Raw genomic sequence first — 19,081 nt, forward strand, 5'->3', positions numbered from 1 at the left:
TGTGTTTGCTGCTAGTCACTGTCAGAGCCTCTCCCTGCGACGCCTCCCCTCAGCTATGAATCATTGAGTCCTGTCAGATCTCCTGGTAATCGCTGCTCCAGTGGCCCCGCCTCGCTTCTCGATACCTCCGAGAGCCAGGCCAGGCCTTTCCCTTACCCAGGCGACTCGACTCGGCAGCCTCCCACACCCCACCCTGCCTCACCCTACTGCCATGCCCTGTCCCTTCTCCGTCTCCCTCTCTCTAAAGCCACCACTGTCTCTTGGGAGCTCCCATGGATCCTATTACAGCCTCTTAGGGTCATCAATGCTTCAGATCATCAGTGCTTGAAAGGGAAAACGCACTAGCCCCTCAGCCTCCTCCCAGTCTGGTCTCTGCTCACCGCCTGCGTTTATTTTTTGCCCCTTCACTAAACCACACCAACTGCTTCCAGAAGAGACCAGGAACTCTCTGGCCTCCATGCTTTGGCATGTACTATTTCCTAGACGAGAACCAACCCTTCTCTGTTGAGTAAAGCTTACCCAGATTCTCAGGCAGTGTGGGCATCGCCTCTACCAGGAAGCCGTCCCCGAGTGCCCCAGAGTGCTCAGGCTATCCTGGGCTGCCTCTCCCCACCTACCACACATACATGACAATAACTTGCACTCCCTCCAAATTTGTAGAAGGTTTAAGAAATAAATAGAGAATTAATTTTGGTGAATTGGGTAGTTTTTATTGAATGAAACTTGCTGGAGCCTAGCCACAGCCATGCTCAAGGCCCCTCTCCACACATTCGGAGGAGCCTCATGCATGAAGGAACTGGCAGAGGAACCCAGGTATGTAGGACCCGGGGCTGAGACCTCCAAGCTTGCTTGGATCGGGACTTTTCCACCCAGATTCCCCATTTTCCAGTAGCTAGGCAGTCACACCCAGGGACTTCCCCCAGCGCCATGTAATCCCACCAATGGCCAACATCCAGAGACTATAAAACCAAACTCCTGGAACATCTTATAGCCTAGTTCTCCCTCTGGGAGAACCTGGCAAGCTACCGAGAGTTCCCTGCCCGCATGGGAGAGCCTCGAAAACTTCCCATGGCGTATTCAGTGCAAAACCAGTAACAAGCTGGGTCTCATTCCCTGACCCTGAAAGAGCCTCCAATGCGGCACCATTGGAAAGGATGAGTAAAGAGAGGCTTCTAGAATTTCAGGGCTAGGATGAATATAGACGTTACTGAGACCGCTCGAGAAATTCGACTGTCAACGGGATGATGATGATGATGATGATGATGATGATGATGATGATGATGATGATGATGATGATGATGATGAAACTTGCTTAGAAAGATGTGAGAGGAGAGGAAAAGGGAAAATATGTTCAAGAGAGAACACAAGCTTCTCCAGAGTGGAAACAGGAAAGCAGACGGAGACCAGGGAGATATGTGCTCCCAGGAGCACACAGGCTCGAAGAGCAAGCCGAAATAGAGAAATGTTGAGATTAAGAAAATCATTCACGGGCTGAAGCAATAGCACAGCGGGTAGGGCATTTGCCTTGCACGTGGCCAACCCGGGTCCAATTCCTAGCATCCCATATGGTCCCCTGAGCACCGCCAAGAGTAATTCTTGAGTGCAAAGCCAGGAGTAACCCCTGTGCATTGCCGGTGTGACCCAAAAAGAAAAAAAAAAGAAAAAAAGAAAGTAATTCACAATTCTCTCAGATTAACTTTTGGTTTATTGCCTTCCAGATTTTCTTTAAATAATTTGCTTAATAATATTAAAGGATATCTTCTATGTATATTTTATTCCTGCTTTGTTTCATTTTACATTATATAGTGAGCACTTCCCCCAGTTATTAAAAATTCTTCAAGAATATGACTTTTAATGGTTTCATAATATTATATATGACCATATCATAATTTATTTAACCAACCCTCTATTGCTAGACATTTATGTTGGTTGTGATTTTTCATAGTTATAAATAACAGCAATAAACCTCCATACGCGTGGTTCTCTTGTAACATTTTTGGTTATTTCTTGAAATGAGTTCCTAAAAGCAGATTAGCAGGTCCAAGGGGTCTGTCTGTTGACAACAGGGTCCAATAGCCTTCCTGAAAAGCTGTTCAATTGTATCCACAGACCCTAAGAGGCCCCTAATTTCAGTTCTCATCAACGGCTTAGAAAAAACAACTGTCTTCATTTCAGCAGGTAAAACCACATCGCGTTGTTGTTTTCATTTGCATGTCTTTGATTACAGGTGAGGATAAACCTTTTGTATTTCCTCTTTCGTGTCATGCACAGATCACGTTGAACTATAATTATATTTTTACATCCTGCTGCTCCTTCCCCCGCCTCAGCTCTCCAGGGCACAGCCTGCTGCTCGGGTCCGATTCCATTTGAGGCTCTGGTCTGGGGAAGGCCTGCAGAGAGCCGAGCCTTCAGCCTGAGCTTTCATGCTGAGTGGGCCTAGGGTGCAGTGCAGAGCTGGGCCATGGACCAGGGCAAATCCCTTCCCCTCTCTGGGCCTTGGTCTTCTTATCTGTTGAGTGGTTGGAACTGAGGAAGGGTGAGAAGCTCATGTGGAGATGTGAAGGGTGTGCCAGAGCCTGGCTGTTAGCTGAGGGCTGTCCATGTCCAGGAAGTGGGTTCGGTGGGGGAGAAAGGACTGTAGGAAGCACGTTGCCCACTCCCAGACACAAGACGGCATCCAGAGGGTCCAGAGGTGGGCTCAGAGCAAAGGGTCCGGGCAAGACTGGGAAAGGTTTTGGCAGAGGAGACAAAGATGTTGATGTCTGGGACCAGAGCGATAGCACAGTGGATAGGGCATTTGCCCTACACACGGCTGAGCTGGGTTCGATCCTCAGTATCCCACATGGTTCACCACTGCCAGAAGTAATCCCTGAATGCAGAGCCAGGAGTAACCCCTGAGCATCACCAGGTGTGACCGCCCCCACCAAAAAAAAAAAAAGATGTTGGTGTCTTTGTGTAAGTCTGAGCAGGGAGGACCCGGCTCTGGCTCCAGCAGAGGCTGCATGTGGTGGGTTGTTCCCCACACTCCCCCTGAGTTGTCTGAATCACTGTCAACTACGGAACAGGGCGGGGGGGCACCTCAGCCCTGAGGCACGGCATCTCCTCCTGAGATTGGCGCCCTCTCTGCCACAGGGAGCAGCGGGGAGATAAACCCCGGGTGGGGGTGCCTTCACCCACTCTGGCTCAGGACATGCTCCAAGACAGACACGCACAATTTCTCCACACATTACCGGCCTAATGAGACTGTCATTTGGAGTCTGGAAATGAGGAGAAATCGGCTTTTTCTCGGTAATTAACGTGAGTGATGGGCCTTGAGATGAAGAGCCCCCTCACCCCCTGAAAGTCTCGCTCCCAGGAATGTTGGCCGGGTCAAGTCCTGCCTCCAGGAAGCTCTGTGCTTTATCCCTGGTTCTGCTTGGTTGTCCTTAAATAGGTATTTCCCCCCCCCCATCCCATCCCACCCTCCCCATCCTCCCTGCCCCATCCCCATTGGTCATTTAGGTATCACTGGTGGTCAGGAGGTTCTTGCTGGAGTTTTCCCAGAGTCCTCCAGGCTGCAGATCATTCTAGAGGTACCCCTCACGGGGACTGTTTTTATTTGAGGGTCTCTCATGCCTTAGTGGGGGCTTTCCTCATCTCTATTGGTGAAAACACTGGGTAAGAATGGAAGCAAGAAAGTAGACTAGAGACTGAACACAATGGTTACTCAATACCCCTGTTGCAAACCACAACACCCAAAAGGAGAGAGAGAACAAAAGGGAATGCCCTGCCACAGAGGCGGGGTGGGGTGGGGTGGATGGGATTGGAGGGTGGGAGGGATACTGGGTTCATTGGTGGTGGAGAATGGACACTGGTGGAGGGATGGGCCCACGAACACTGTATGAGGGAAACACAAGCATGAAAATGTGTAAATCTGTAACTATACCCTCATGGTGATTCACTAATTAAAAAATAAAAATTTAAAAAAAAGAAATGCCAAATAAATGGGGAAAAGAGAAAAAAAAAGAATGGAAGCAAGTGAGGGTACTTCAGAAAACACCCACTGGGGCCTGGGGTAGAGCTTGGCTCCAGTGAATAGTGCTGAAGGGGGACCCCACCTTTTTGGTTAAGGGGAGCACCCAGCAGACTCACGAATATCTCTCTGGCTCCTTGACTTAGTTTCTAGTCCCTTTGGGTGCTGGAGGGAGGAAGGAGACGTGGGGAGAAGCGGATGTTCGTTGGCGGGATGGTCCAGTGAGTGAGCAGTCACAGAAGCAGCCAGAGAGGGGAGCACGCATCTTGGGGCCTCCTGGAGTGGGGGGCAGGGGTCTGGAAGCCAGCATCCCGGGTGGTGAGAGTAGCAAGGACAGGGCGTTGGAGTGGACAGGGAAGGGCAAGCGGGGGAACAGGGTGCTCTGGCAGGGCCCAGGGGATGTAGGGGCCTGGGAACAAAAGCAAAGGTAGAGTCGGGTTGTCCTCTGGAGCACTTGGGACCTTAGGGACAGGGCCTGGGTGGGAGGCAGGGCTGGCCGTGGCGGTGCTGGGGGCGGCGAGGGGGTGTGGGGCTCTGCGGTTCTGAAGCAGACATGCCAAGAGGCGTGGCCACCGGGGAGCCTGGGTCAAGGACCCAGGAGGAGTCTCCGCACAGACTCCCCTTCCCGCCCCGAGCCCTCGGGAGCCCCACCAGCGTGGGGAAGCTGCTTCAGTCGCCTGCACTGGCCTTCCCAGCCTGCGTCCCCTGGCACCCCACCCTGGGCTCGGAACCAGCAGGCTTCTCCATCAATCCTGAGCTCACATCACCCATTCCCACCTCCAGGCCTTTGTTCACATGAATTACTGCCCCCCCAATTGTTCCCTCCCCTGCCTCCCCCCATCCTCCCACCTCTTCAAGGCGGCCAGCCCTCCTGGCCTCAGCGCCTCGCCGTCCCCTCTCCCCACAGCCCTCCCTCAGCAGAGGCCCGGGCTGGCCGTGTCAGCTGCAGAAACAGCCGCTCAGGGCTCCTCCATGGAGCAGCGCCACTTCCGCCCCGGTCAGGCCCAAGGCTGCGGTGCGTCCTCCAGGACTCCGAGGGGGCCTGCCTGGGTGAACAGCCTCGGCTGTGGTAAGCACTCCTTGGCCACTGGTGCTGCCGTTATTGCTCCGAATTAAGCACCAATTTGCCCATGTAATTGTTTGCTAATTGGCATAAAATCCTAATGTAATTAGTTGGGCCCCTTATTGGGGAGCCTGGGGAGCCAGAGGCAGTGGGGGGGGGGGCCCTGGAGCAGGGAGGGTCTAGGAGACTGGGTCTAGGACATGTGTCTGAGAGAGGAGGCCCCAAGCCTCCTGGTGGGCCAGAGACCAGGAAAGGGAGGCTGTCACTCTCACCTTGCAAGGGGCCTTTGGAGAGGACAGCCCTGGCCTCCTATCTTACAGATAGGGAAACTGAGGCCAAGTTGGGCCAACCCCCGCTGGTGGCGGAGCTGGATCAGATGTCCAGGTGGCCTGTTGAGAATGGCTGGGGAGTACCTGTGGGCTGGGAGGGCAGGGCCCTTGGCAGTGTGGCCTCTGGGTGCAAATACAGGTGCTCTTTGGGGGCAGGAGAAGCAGGTGAGCGTGGGAAGCAGTGCGCCTGAGTGGGAGATGAGGTGGGAGAGAGCCTAGGAGGGCTGTCAAAGGGCTAACGTCGGAGGAACTTTGGGGATAAGAGGTGCTCGGCTTTCCTCTGGGGCTGGGCCCTGGAACTGAGAGGCAGGGAAGCTAGGATGCCTGGGGGCCTATGATTGGACACTCCCCCACCCCGGGGCCCCAGCCCAGGCTTCCCCCTTCCTCTGTCCCTGCAAAGGATCTGGCAAAGATGCTGGAGCCGGCTCGTACCCACTTATGAGAGCTGATGGCGAGAGTCTCATGAATTTTGCCACTCAGGCTATTTCACACCCACGTTTAACGCAGCCATCGGGGTGGGGTTGTCACTCCATGGAAACTGGCAAAGGTGGCATGTAGAGGCTATTGCCACCACACCAGCACACACCACCAAAGCCATCTGCGAGGACCCTAGCGGAAGGTCCTGCCGAGAGGCCTCCCTCCATATGGGCCCCGGCACACACCCCTGGGGAATCGGGTCTTCATGCGCGCAGGCAGGGGTTCCCCTCGGCCACGGGTGCAGGAGGGAAGCACTCGGGGACAGGTGGACTGCGAGCCAGGATGGGGGCAGAGGGGGTCCAGCAGACCCCAGGGCACTGTGTGGGAACAACCCAGCCTGCATCCCCCGCTGAATTCACAGGGGAGGTGAGGCTCGCAGGCCCAGGCAGAGGGGACTCGAGGCACGAGTCACAGGAACGGTGAGGAGCCCCATCACTCTGTCCCTATACCCCAGCCCTGCAGCCTGTTTCCCACCGTCTTTCCCGCCCCATACCCCCTGACTCTAGTCTTAATCTCCCTGTGGTACCGGCCCCCAGAGCTCCGTCTTCTCTAATCCCTCTCTCCACCCAAATCACTGCTGCTTCCTGGTCACCGTCCAGGGTTTCTGATGGCACCTCAGTGTGCATGTCCCAAATGGGAGCCAGGAAAGCCCGCAAGGATCCCGGGCTGGGGGATGGCATGCTCGCTCATCCCCTCCCCCCTTCCAGGGCACTGCACATGTCCCCCATGTGACTGCACTTCCTCCCTCCCTTCCCTCAGTGTCACCTAGACGCCACATCTCAGGCGCATTCCCCTGACCACCTTACCAAACTAGCCCCCTTCCCCTCTATCCCTCCTGCTTCCCACCCTTCCTTGGTACTTTTCAGCATGAACATGCCACATATCCCCTCCTCCCCTTAGAGGGCGACCCCAGCTAAGAATCCATTATGTGGCCAAATTCTAGAAGTTCCTTGAGGTCCTAGCTTGCATCGGTGCCAGAGCTCTCAATAAAGCTTTGTTGAATAAACAAATAAATGAATTCTTCACCAGTTTCTTTCTCCGAGTCCTACTCCTTAAATCCTTTTCCTGTTGCCTTGGTTGTCTTTCTCTGGTCAGGGTGAGCCCAAAGAGGAGCGCAGAGCCCAAGGATGTGGTACTCAGGCTCCGCAGTGCCGGAGATGCTCCCAGCCCAGCCCCGGACCTCTCTGGCAGTGCTCTGGCCTCCAGGGCTGCACCTGAGGATGCTCTGGGGAACATGTGGTGCAGGGGATAGAACCAGGGTTGGCCATATGTGAGGCAAGCATCTTAACCCCTCACTAGCCCTCCAGTCCCGAGTCCTCTTTCAGAAGTGGAAGTGGGCCCCTTTCCTGGCCAAGCCCTTTCATATAGCTATTACTTTCAAAATAAAACTGACTACAAACAGGTTCTCAGTGATGTAGTTCTGATTTAATCTCTGGTTCACACACACACAATGTGCACACACGTGCATACACACATACACACATATGCGCACACACAGAGCCTACACAAGCCTAGAGATCCGATTCCTGCCTCTGTGTGATGCTCCCCCAGCCCAGCCCTTAGGTGGTCTCTGCATTGCCTCGCTCATTTCTCTCTTTCCTTCATTCAGCCAATTAGTGCTGGGGAGCAGCCGGCGGCCAGGCCCCTTGCTGGGCCTTCCCGGAGTCAGCCCCCCTTCTCCAAACTGCCTGGTCTAGCAGGGAAGGAAGCCTGGAAGCGGTCCCCTCTCCCTCATCCTCTTCCACCGTCTCCTGTGCATCCTGGCATCACCTCCCTGTGCCCAGCCAGGCCTCTGGGAGGTCCCCAGGAAGAGGCGCCTTCTGCTGTGGGCTGGCACCCGGCGGGGAGGCCTGGGGTTGCCAGCGTCTGGTAGTGAAGACGCAGGGGGCACTGCCTCTTGGCCCTGTGAGGAAGGCCACCCAGGCTTTCTCTCTATTCTGGGATTCAAGGACCCAGAATCTTCACCCCACAGGTGCCCAATCCCAGGGAGGAGTGAGGTAGCGCAGTGAGTGCGAGGAGGCAGTCTCTCGGCCAGCGTGCAGGCGCCAGTGCACATGTTTGCACCTCCCAGTTCCCTCCGTGCTCCTCGTCTGGGATCAGGGGGCCACTGAGACTCCCAGAGTCTCAGGAGCGCTCACTGGGCAGGTACGCCGGTGCCAGAACGCACCTGTGCAGGTGCCCTGGGGAGCTGGCGCCCCCTGCAGCCCGAGGCCGTTCTTTGGCGCTGCAGCTGGAGTCAGGACCCTGAGGAGCACAGCCTCTCAGGCCCATTGCTCGCGATGGATAGGCTGCCCCCGCGCCCTCAGCCACTACGTGAAGCGTGGCCCTCGGGCTAACGGCCCATCCTCTCCGCACATTGCCTCCAAAAATCCATTGAGCACCCACGGGTCGGCGAGCCGAGCCCTGGAGAAGCAGCGGGTGCATCCAAGGCCGGCCAGGTGGGTCCGGAGAGAGCACACCCAGCAAGCAGCCCTTTAGTGGATGCACGGTGTGGGGTGGCAGGAGGCACGTGGTGGGGGGAGGTCACCACCGCACCGGGCCTCCACTGCCCACTCACACACACTCTTCTACACCTTGGGACAGACCAGCACACACGGGCTCACCCCAGAGCGGGCATGGGGACCCACGGGGATCCTCAGGCACACACCCGGGCTCCCAGAGCAGTCGCTCGCCCGCAGGTGCACATCACACCCCTGCAGGTAAGGGCCAACTCAGTGACATGACAGTGAGCCCCCTCGGGCATGGGAACGAGCTCACACACACACACACACACACACACACACACACACACACACACACACGGGCCGGAACCCGAACACACAAAGACACAGACTCTCTGCTTTAAATCTACCCTGGCAGAGACCAGTCTCTGCCCACCAGCATTGCACACGCGGGCAAGAGCTGCAGGGTATAGTGAGAGAGACCCACAGGCACTCGCAGCCCACACCAGGGCTCGCCCACCGCCTCCGAGAGGCACAGCCCCATCACGGTCCCCCCAGACAGCCCCACACGCAGGCGCACGTGAGCAGACACAGCAGTGCCGAACACACTCAGCCCAGCCCAGCAGTGGCTGGCGCTGGGGCCCGGCTGCCTTTGAAATTCAAATCCGCGCTCCCTCCTGCACCGTGGCCCCGTGGCCTGCACCCCAGCGTCAGGCTGCCGGCTCCAGACTCATTATGCCAGCCCGCCCGGGGCGGAAATTAAAATTCATTTCAGGGGAGACCTGGGCGGGGAGCAGGGGCGGATGGCCGCCACTATACAGGCTTTGTGAGCCAGGTGGACACCTCAGAAGAGAATGAGCCCCAGTTCCTCATGCGGTGTGACCTTGACCCAGGAATCTCTGGGTCCCCTCAGGTGGACCCCCAAATCCTCCCCAGGTTTAGAGCTGGCCCTCTCTGCCGGAGGTGGGTCTGGGCTGGGGTTTCCTGGGAAGCATCAGTTCAAAAGTCCCCAAAGACAACAGCAGCAAAGTCTCGGGTACTGCACTACAGTCACACGTCATGCACTGATCCAGGCACACGCCACCTCGGCACACGGCAGGTCGGATCCCAAACAGGTCCCACATGATATTAAGGCTTGTCCATGCTGCCAACACTGCAGGGACAGACACCACAGGCTGCCACAGATGGGGACCAAGCACTGGCCCCAACAGGGCTGCTCACGGGCTGTATTTATCTGTTTACAGATGCCGTACACCCTAGTCTATGGCACAGTCATTCTTCACACACACACACACACACACACACACACACACACACACACGCAACAGAGAAATATCCACTGCTTGCACACACTCTAGCAAAAAGCAAACTGTTAACACGCTTCAGACTGAGAGAAGCAGGGCTGTCAGCTTCACACATGCATGCGTTCGACCCCATGCACAGCGTCACCCTGAGAGGAAAATGCCCACCGTGCCCTGCTCACTGCTCCCTGCCTGCACACACACTCGCACGCGCGCGCACACACACGCACGCACACGCAGCAGAGAGCCGTGGAGCTCCTGACGTGCCAGGCAGGCGAGACACACACACACCCTGCGCGCAGGCTCCATACACACAGACTTTCCCCCACGCATTGACGCACACAACCACCCACACGTGTACCCGAGCTCAGCCCTGCTCACTCCCACTCCGACACGCGGAGCACTGATGTGGGGATGCGTTCAGGCCTCCCCTCCAGCGGCCACATGCAGGGACCTGCTCCCCCACCCCCGGCCCCAGCACCACTGACCCCCATGTGGGACCCTCCGGGTCAGTGCGGAGATGGTGCGACTGTGTGGGTGATGAGAGCGGGTGTGTCTGCAGGGAGGGGGCGCGCCAGGGGCCCTGGGCAATGTCCTCCCTCTGGACATCTGGAGGTCCAGCCTCAGCCTCTCCTTGGAATAGCCAGGCCCGGGAAACAGAGGCCCTCAAATCTCTCTCCCCGAGAGAGCTGGTCTTTTCTGGAAGATCAGCTTTAATCCTGCAATAAATTGTTTCCCACAGGTGGCGCCTGTCCTGTCCTTTGAGGGTCCTGACAAAAAAGGACAGGATGACACAGGACTAAGGCCAGACTTCTCAGAGTGAGGGATGATCCATCTGTTCCGCAATGTCCGTCTGTGAAATGGGGGCGGGGGTGGCCGCAACTTGAAGGGGTGGTTCTGAGCTTTAACTGTGACAGTCGATGAACAGCAATTGGCACTCAAGGGGACGAGTGTCCCCACTATCTCCAGGTCACCCCCCGCCTGCTACGCTCACTGGTCCTGTTTGGCCCATCTCAGCAGGATCCAGATGACACAGCACTCAGGAAAGAGACTCTGGGAACTCCCCAGTTTGTGTGTCCCATGCCTGCAAGTGTCCCCACCCTCCCAAAGACCTCTCCTTCCTCTTCTGCCAAGGTGGGAAGCTGGGGACAGTTCTCGGGTGCCCCCGGCATGTCCATCAGCCTGGGGGTGTGGATGCAGAGTCTGAGCTGGTATTTCTGGGTGTCTGGCATGGCTGTGAGGGTTCCTGGCTCTGTGCTGGGGGGGTCGAGGGCTGAACTCACCAAGGGGAGTGCCAGTGGTGAAGGGTGGGGAGGGAAGGTGTGTGAGCTCAGCCCGGGTGCAGGGCTGGTGGGTCTGACTGCTTAGACAGGTCCCTGGGGCTGCGAGGCTGTTGTGGTTGACCCTAGGTCGAGCATGCATGTCTGTGGGCCTGCGATGAAAAGTGTCGGCTGTGGTTTGCATGTGCATCCCGGCATGTGTATGTGTGTGTGTGTGTGTGTGTGTGTGTGTGTGTGTGTGTGTGTGTGTGTGTGTGTGTGTGTGTGTGTGTGTGCGCCCCCACAGACAAGAAAGTGCAACTTCCACACATGGCAGCAGGAAGTTCAGAGCCTGGCACCGTCCTGGTCCTCTCTCTCCTGTCTCTCCTGCCCGGGGGTCCCTGCTGCGTCCTGGCGGGTGGCATCTCACAGAGGGCCCGCCAGGTATGACTCTCTTTTGGGAAAGTGTGAGGGTGCGGATGGGGGCCAGGGATTATTGGAAAGGTCCCCAGACAGCTCGCAGCCCGAGGATGCCTAAAGGGCCGCATGCTCGGCCAGGGGCCATCACCTTAACCAGCGTCCGCACTGCCAGGCTGGGCGAGTGTGTCCTGTGTTTGGAGAGGAAACCCAGATGTGCAGAGTGTGAGGGACATGCGTGGGTGAGACATGCGTTGGGATCTGTGGTACCCCAGGCCTGCAGTCCTTCTTGCTCCTCCTGGAGCAGGAGCAAAAGCACCAACACACACAGAGTAACGGGCACAGGCTGCAGCGCTGCAGGACAGAGTCCTTCTCTCAGCCATGGGGCCACACCCATGCTCAGGGTCACTCCCCGCTGTGCTTGGGGGACCTATGGGATGCTGGGGATCAAACTGGGGATCAAAGGCCAGCTGCATGCAAAGCAAGGGCCCTACCTTGTCCAAGGTAGAACAACAACTGGAACTTGTTGTTCTAGTTCTCTGAGCCCCCAAATTTGTTTGCTTTGGGGCCACAGCCCATAGTACTTGAGAGAGACTCTTGATTAGGATCCCTGAAGTGCTGTGGGCATCGTATGGTGCCAGGAACTGAGCCCAGGGTCTCACATATACAAAATAAATGCTTTGACATTAAGTCACATCCCTGGCCTCTCAGCAAATATTTATTGAGTATACCATGTAGCTGGCTTGGTGCTACATACCAGGGCATCTAACCAGGAGCAGATAGACAAGGCCTCTGCCTTCACAACTCACAAATTAGTAGGGAAACAGATCCTATGTGTACAGAGAGAAAACATCTTTTAAAGACTGCTGGGGGTGGCATTTTAGGACTCCTCGGAAGAATGATCAGGGAATGATATTGGCGCCAAGACTATCCTGATGAGAAGTGGTCAGTTATAGAAAATGCCGGGGGTTGGGGTTGGAATTTTGTTGCTTTAAAAAAAAACTGGGGGGGGGGGCTGGAGCAATAGCACAGTGGGTAGGGTGTTTGGCTTGCATGCGGCCAACCCGGGTTCAATTCCCAGCATCCCATATGGTCCCCTGAGCACCGCCAGGGGTGATTCCTGAGTGCAGAGTCAGGATCACACCTGAGCATCGCCAGGTATGACCCAAAAAGACAAAAAAATTGGGGGGGCCACATCTGGCAGTGTTTAGGACTTACTCCTGGTTATGTCCTCAGGGATCACTCCTGGTGGTGCCCAGGGGACCACAGGTACTGCTGGGGATCAAATATGGGTTGATTGTGTGTGCAGGGCAAGCACCTTAACCCCTGTACTCTGTGGCCCCACGTTTGGAGTTTTCTAAGAACAGTAAGGAGAATGTACGCATGACTGAAGCAAGTTTCGAGGTGTGGGATGGGGAAGTGGGTGAGGGGCAACTCTGCAGAACCTGAAAGATTATAGGGCTAAGAGCAGCAAAGGGGCCCGTGGGATAGCACAGTGGGTAGGGGGTTTGCCTCGCATGCAACTGACTTGGGTTTGATCCCTGGGGAGCACTGCTGGGAATGACCCTTGAGTGCAGAGCCAGGAGTAATCCCTGAGCACTGATGTCATGCCTCCCACACAAAAACAAATTAACAAAAAGAGCAGTAGAGAGTCTTGGGGAGGTGGCATTTAAGAAGGGGCACTTTAATTTTATTTTTTGTATGTTTGTTGTTTGTTTTCTCACCATCCCTGACTTGCGTGCGGTCAGGGCTCTGCTCAGGAATCACTCCTGGTGGTGCTCAGGGGACCATATGGGGTGCCAAGGATGGAATGGAATGAAGCAGTATGGGCCCCATGTTTAAGGCTTTCGGAGAACTTGCTGGGGTGGGGGAAACAGAAGGGGAGTCTGACCACCACAGGAGGGAAGAGGGGATGTGAAGAGTGAATATACTTAGGATTATTTTGGAGATAGAGGCCAGGGAACTTCCTATGGCCTGGGTCCCAGTGCCAAGAATTTAAGAAACACTAAATACTTGTCCCATGAGTGATTGAAGGCAACTGCTACCTTGGTGCCAGGTTCTTGAGCGCCCCCCCCCACACACACACCCCGTACAAGATGTCTACAAAGATCACCCAGGACCTACACTCTCCACCTCTATCCCAGAGGCCAGGCAGAACCAGAGAACATGTGCACCGAGGAGGGCTTCACACAAACAGGCACCAGCCTTCCTTGATTTGGCGAGGGAGACACTTCTCCGTTCTCTCCATGCACGGGGGAGTGTAAGAAACAGTGCAGGGGTGAGGGCCCTTGCCTTACATGTGGCCGACCCCAGATGGATCTCCAGCACCACCTATGGTCCCCGGAGCACACACACGAGGAGTAAGTCCTGAGCACCGCCGGGTGGGGCCCAACCTCCCCTCCCCACAAAGGAAAGCCAGGAACAGGCTCCTGGCCCCGTGGGCTGCCGCGGCAGGGAGACAGAAGCTAGGTCCTCTGGGCAGAGGCCAGTCTTCTCTGGAGCCCCTAGCGGGTGCGAGCACACAGGGCAGGGCACTGGGAGCCTGCCTCGAAGCTGACCGTGAGGAATTTTGGGTGCTTGGGAGGAGGCCCGGCTAGTGACAGGAGGGCAGGGGCTGAGGGCAGGTGCTCTGGGTCCCACGGGCCTGGAGGGATCCTGCCTCGGCTCTGGGCCAAATCAATCCCGGGGAAGGGAAGAGGAACATTTTCTCATCTGTTTATAGGGCAATGAAGCATAGCAGTAGCCGGCCCAGTGGGAGGCAGGGCTGAGGCCAGGTGGGTGAGGCCAAGGCCCTCCCCTCCAGGGCCTCCCCCCACACGCACCAGCTGCCCCACCTAGGGCTACGCTGCCTCCCCACTAGGCCACTGGTGCTTGTCACCGTTAACACAGTCTCATTAACTAGCAATAAAATAATTATTTAAAACAGCCCCCTTCAGGGGCTTAACTGGAGAATCCCCGAGGAAGCCAGGCTGTGCTCCTTCGCACGTTCCACTGAGGAGCACAGAAGCCCAGAGAGCAAAGGGTCTTTCTCAAGGTCACTGAGCACTGCAGGCTGAGCTGGGGGTGGGGTGGGGGAGCCTGGCTTCTCCTGGCCCCTGCAGGGTGGGTCTCCAGGATTTCTTTCATGTCTCATCAGAGGTCCCAGAGGGGGGCCCCCCCAAGGTGCTGAGGGCTGGGGCCATTGTGTCCTTCGTGGGGGAGGGCAGGGGATACAGGTGCACTCACTCGGCCCCAGCACAGTGCTCTGGATCCGGCTGGTGCCCTTCTCTTGCCCGGTCTCTGCCCCCCTGCCTCCCCGGAGCCCCTCCTGGGGCGCAGGCTTGTTCTTCCCACGCCTGCCTGGGCTGACAGAGAAGTAATTTCTCTTCAACCAGCTGGATTTGAATATGGAAACAATTTGTAATTACTCCAAGTACTCCAGGCGGGCAGCCTTATCACCGGAGTGGGCCTGGAAGGACAGGAGCTCCAGGGAACAGAGGTGGGGAAGTCCTGAGGCAGGGACCACCCTCTGTGGGAGCCTTCCAGACTGTGCCTGCTTCTGCCCAGTCCCTGGGAGGTCCTGCTGCCTCTCTCCAGCTCCCTGTCACACAGCTTCCGGCCGCATCCCGACAGCCCCCGACGGGAACCGTCAGCTATCCCCCCATCCATCTGTCCGGGAGTCCCTCACTCCGCCTTCCCATCTTTCCCAGGGTAGAAAACTTGGTGGTTGAATGCCCGGCACGGGGTCGAGAAGTCAGAGGGCTCCACGGAACGAAAACAGACCAAGGCGGCTGTCTATCTGGAGCGGCTCCTCCTGGCACTCTGCTCCCAGCTGGGTCCCGGGGAGAGGGGGAAGCCCACAGGGATCCAGCTGCATCACATCTGCAGGAGACTGCCTGGGTTTCTCTGGGCTCCAGGTCTCCAGTAGGCAAATATCATGAATATTCATGAGGAGGGAGGCAGGCAGGCTCCCTGTAGGAGAGGAAGGGGCTGGAGATCTGGAGTGCCGGAGGCTTCTGAGGGTCTGTCCTATATTTAAGAGACGGGTCCCCAGAGTCCTGGCCACTCTCCCCACTTTTGTTCCCTTCTCCTCCTGGGGGTGGGACTTCTGCGGTAGGTGGTGCTGGGCCTACTCCTGGCTGTGCTCTGGAGGCCACTTTAGTGCCGGGGTTGGAACCCAGGGCCAGGTAAATGATTCAGCCTCTTGAGCTCGCTCCCGGGCTCCCAGCCCGCCTCTGCCTCTTCAAGGCTTTGAACCTAGCAACCATGGTCTCCCTCCCAGTGCCCAGCAAAGGTGTGGAAGGTGGCAGGATCACCCTTGACATCCTGCAGACGACTCCGGCTTCCACAACAGCAGCTGAGCCTGCAGACCCAGGCACCTGGGGTATGTTTGAGGGTGCCCAGACAGAACCCAAGAACCTGGGCTGCCAGTGCTAGCCCAAGTCCAGGTCTACCAGGGCTCCCGCTGGGAAAAGAAGGTACTAGCCCTCCTCCCTGCCTCCTACAGCCTCATAAATCCCCTTAAGGTGACGGGTGAGATTCCTTCATCGCCCCTTATTACCTCCTTCCATTAAAGTCGATAATCTCTCACAATCACTCACAACAAATGTCACCGCGACTGCTGGGGGGGGAGGGATAGAGGGAGGGAGCAGGGGCTTTCTTGGCTGCCTCTTCCTGGTACTGGGGAGAGGTGAAGGTTCCCCAGCTGTCCCAGTTTGCAATGTGACACAGTGACACAGTGAAGGGGCATGGGTGGAGGGGAAGGATTTTCACTAGGTGGACAGGGGATGTGCTTGCTCCCCAAGTCTGCCTCTCTGCTGCTCAGAGACCATTTAGAAAGCCAGTTTCTAACCCCATCCACCCCTCACTGCAAACACGCCCCTTTCTGTCCCGTCCCTTGACCTGAGCTCCCAGATTCACCCACTTGTCTGGGACCACTCCCCCAGCCCCTCCCGAAGTAAGTGGCGTGTCCCTGTTCTGGACTTTCAAGGCGTCAACATGTCCAGGCCACACACGAACCACCAGTTTGGGGCCCTGAGCCTTAGGCATCTATCTCCCTGGGTACTTCCTGGAGCATGTGGGCACAGGCCCCACCCCACTGTCCCTACACACAGTGCCGTGCCGGGTGGGGAGGGTAGAGGCAGGTTTGCCTCTACACAAACAGATGCAACATGGGGAGGTGTGGTGGTGTTGGGGGGCTCATCCTGGCACAAGGAGAGGCACTTGTGGGAACGGAGCAGCACTCAGGGAAGCATGGAACGCCCTGCCCATGTGTGGCATCCCCATGCCTGGGGACATGCAAGACTGCAGGATCTATGCCCAAGTATGCACCAAATTTACCACACTGCAGTGTGCATATGTGACTCCTACATAGAAGCCACCAACACACAAGCTGGTACGCTTGCTGGCTCGTGCTCCTGGAGCATCCCTACCCACAAGAACCGGCATCAAGCACTCGGGGCCTGAGCACATATGGACGCACTGTTCATGTGTGTAACACTGGTATGCACACAGCAGGCAACACTGCACACACAGGACACCTGTGTGCATCCGCATATGCAAAGTTCAGCGCTCGGAGAGGCACCTGCAAGCACGGGGATATGCAAATGCAGCGCACATGGTGTTGGAGGTGACAAATGCTTCAGCCCCCAGCGCCCGGGAGCCCCTGGCATCAGAGATGACTGGGGCGTGGGGTGTAGCTGGAGGGGCGTAGCGATCGCCTCATCCTGCGGTCCAGGAGGCCGCTGGGGGTGGGAGGGGGGAGGCGGCGGAAGGGCGGGGGCTTACCCGGGGCTTCTCCCGCGCCGGCGCCTGGGGCCCAGGATGGGGAGGGGGAGGATGCGCCCGGCTCGGCTGGCGCTGCTCCCCCTTTAACAGGAGGCGGCGCGCATCGCCCCCGCCCCCCACCCCTTCTCCCGCGGCTCCTCGCGCCCAGCTCGGCGCGCGCCCCCTCCCGGGCCCGGCCCGCGCAGGCGCCGCGTCCCGCCTCGGCCGTCACTCGGGCCGGCGCGCGCTGCGGGCAGCGGCCGGAGCGGCCCGAGGAGCCCGGTTCGGCGGCGGCGGCGGCAGTGCTCGGAGCCCGAGGACGAGGATGCGGCTCCGGCTTTCCGAGTCCGGGGCTGCGGCCGCCGCCCGCGAATAGGAGGCAGCGCTCGGCGCGGGCGGTGCTCGGCGCGGGGGAGCGGGGAGCGGGCGCGGGGGGTGGGGGGCGGCGCGGCGAGAAGGCGGCGGCAGGAGCCCGCGCCCGGCCCGGCGCCCGCCCGCCCCGCGCTGCTCCGCGGCGCCTCTTCTGCACCCGCCGCCCCGCGGAGCGGGAGCCTCGGCCCTCGGCGCGGCTGCCGCCAGCTGCCCCGCGCCCGGCCCGGCCCCCGCCGTAGGGATGGCAAACTTGCGCCCCGTGGCCGCCCCCCACCGCGCCGGCCCCCGCTCCTGCTGCTGACGGCGCCCAGGTGAGTGCTCGGCCCCAGACCCCGGCCCGGCGCGGCGCCCACTCTCCGCACCGCCTCGGTCGCCCCGGCGCTGCTGGATTCTCCCCCGCCCCGACCGAGTTCGCTCAGCACCCACCCACCCACTCGCCTCTCTTTGGGAACTTCCGAACCCGGAGTCGAGGCCCCCTGGGTCTCTGGTGAATCCCGCCCCCGCCCCTTCTCTATGAAAGCCCCCCACCTCCACCGCACCCGGAGAATCCCGACCCAGACCCTACCCCCAGCCATGTCTGGAGTCTGCCCTACCTCGCCACCGCGGTCAGCCTGGATCGAGGAGGGGCACTGCGCCCCCCGCCTCGCTTAGAGCCCCTCTCCAACCTGCAGCTCGCCCCTGCCTCCCGCGGCAGCCCGGCTGTCGAGAGGCCGGACCCCGCTCCGCCCCGTCCCTCATCGCGGCCCCGAGCCCCCACGCAGCGCCCCCCCACCCGAGCCCGCATCCCTGTCTTTCCCCGCGCCTGGACCCCGACCACGCGCCCCCGTTCCTCTCCCGATCGTCCCCTCCCCCATGTCTTCCCGAGTCCCGCTCCCCCTTGCCGGTCGCTGCTGCAAGTCCCCTCCTCCTGCACCTGGACTCGAGGCCGGGTCCCCCACCTCTGCCCCGAGACCCCCCCAGCGCCCTCCAGCCGGGACCTCCGCTGGCTCCGCATCCCTGGCTCGCTGGTCCATCTTTGGGCAAGTCTCTCGGTCCATCCCCCACCCCCGGGCTCCCACCCCCGGGGCCAGGACCGGGGCTCCAGGCGCGCCCTCCCGCAGCCCCGGCGGCGCGACGGGGCGGGGGCGGCAGGCGGTGAAGTTGGCGGCCGCTCGGGCGCCCGGCGCGGTCCGAGGGAAAGTCCTCGGCGCGGCGGCCGGTGCGGCGCGGCCCCCGGCGCTGGGGCCCGCGGGGGGAGGGGCTCCGGGCGGCGCGAGGCTGCCCGCCCGCCCGCTCCGCCAGCTGCCGGCCGCGCGTCCTCTGGCGCCCCCTGCCCGCAGCCCGGGACCCGCCGCCCCTTCCCTCCCACCCCCAGGTTTCCGCAGCTGGAGCGGCGGCGGTGGCTGCGGGACCGGCAGTGGGAAGTCCCTGGGGGAAGGAGGTTGGTCGGTGAGGCCGAGCCCGCCCGTCCCGGGCCCTCCGGGAGCCGGCTAGCAGGTCCTGGACGGCAGGCCACCTGCTGGGGAGGGGGTGCGGCGCGGCGAGTTTGGGGGGGGGGGCGTTATCCCAGCACCAGGCGGGGGGGGGGGGAGGGCGCGGGGAGGGGAGCCCTTGGGCCTTTGAGAGGTTGGAGCTGGCTGAGCTTGGACGGGTTCCTAGAGAGCCTCTGTCTGCCTGGTGTCTGCC

The 19,081-nt window shown here is 59.1% G+C and overlaps 2 protein-coding genes across 12 annotated transcripts in view; one reads left to right on the forward strand and one right to left on the reverse strand.

Moving 5' to 3' along the window:
- Window positions 1-1,768: 1,768 nt before the first annotated feature.
- Window positions 1,769-18,154, reverse strand: LOC129404956 (skin secretory protein xP2-like). Its single transcript, XM_055139869.1, has 3 exons — window positions 18,082-18,154; window positions 17,066-17,734; window positions 1,769-2,722 (listed from the first exon to the last, which is right to left on the reverse strand). Exons 1-3 carry the CDS (start codon window positions 18,152-18,154, stop codon window positions 2,409-2,411), a joined length of 1,056 nt encoding a protein of 351 aa, XP_054995844.1. The 3' UTR covers window positions 1,769-2,408.
- The window catches only part of ADGRB2 (adhesion G protein-coupled receptor B2), a 34,648-nt gene continuing 33,073 nt past the window's right edge, over window positions 17,507-19,081 (forward strand). For all 11 annotated transcript variants that reach the window (XM_055137360.1, XM_055137362.1, XM_055137365.1 and 8 more), the window contains exon 1: window positions 17,507-17,727. The gene's annotated coding sequence lies outside the window, so the exon portion shown is untranslated. The remainder of the gene's footprint in view (window positions 17,728-19,081) is intronic.

This window comes from Sorex araneus, chromosome 5, assembly GCF_027595985.1.
Source record: "Sorex araneus isolate mSorAra2 chromosome 5, mSorAra2.pri, whole genome shotgun sequence".
Classification (NCBI taxonomy): Eukaryota; Metazoa; Chordata; class Mammalia; order Eulipotyphla; family Soricidae; genus Sorex; species Sorex araneus.

Excerpts from the sequence above, each read along its gene's own strand:
- LOC129404956 (XM_055139869.1), bottom strand. The coding sequence starts at position 18,154 with ATGAGGGACGGGGCGGAGCGGGGTCCGGCCTCTCGACAGCCGGGCTGC. Across the intron at positions 17,735-18,081 it reads GAGGCAGGGGCGAGCTGCAG|CACTCACCTGGGCGCCGTCA; the intron begins GTTGGAGAGGGG and ends TCTGGGGCCGAG. Across the intron at positions 2,723-17,065 it reads CGGCGCGGGAGAAGCCCCGG|TCTTGCCCGGACCCTTTGCT; the intron begins GTAAGCCCCCGC and ends AACCTTTCCCAG.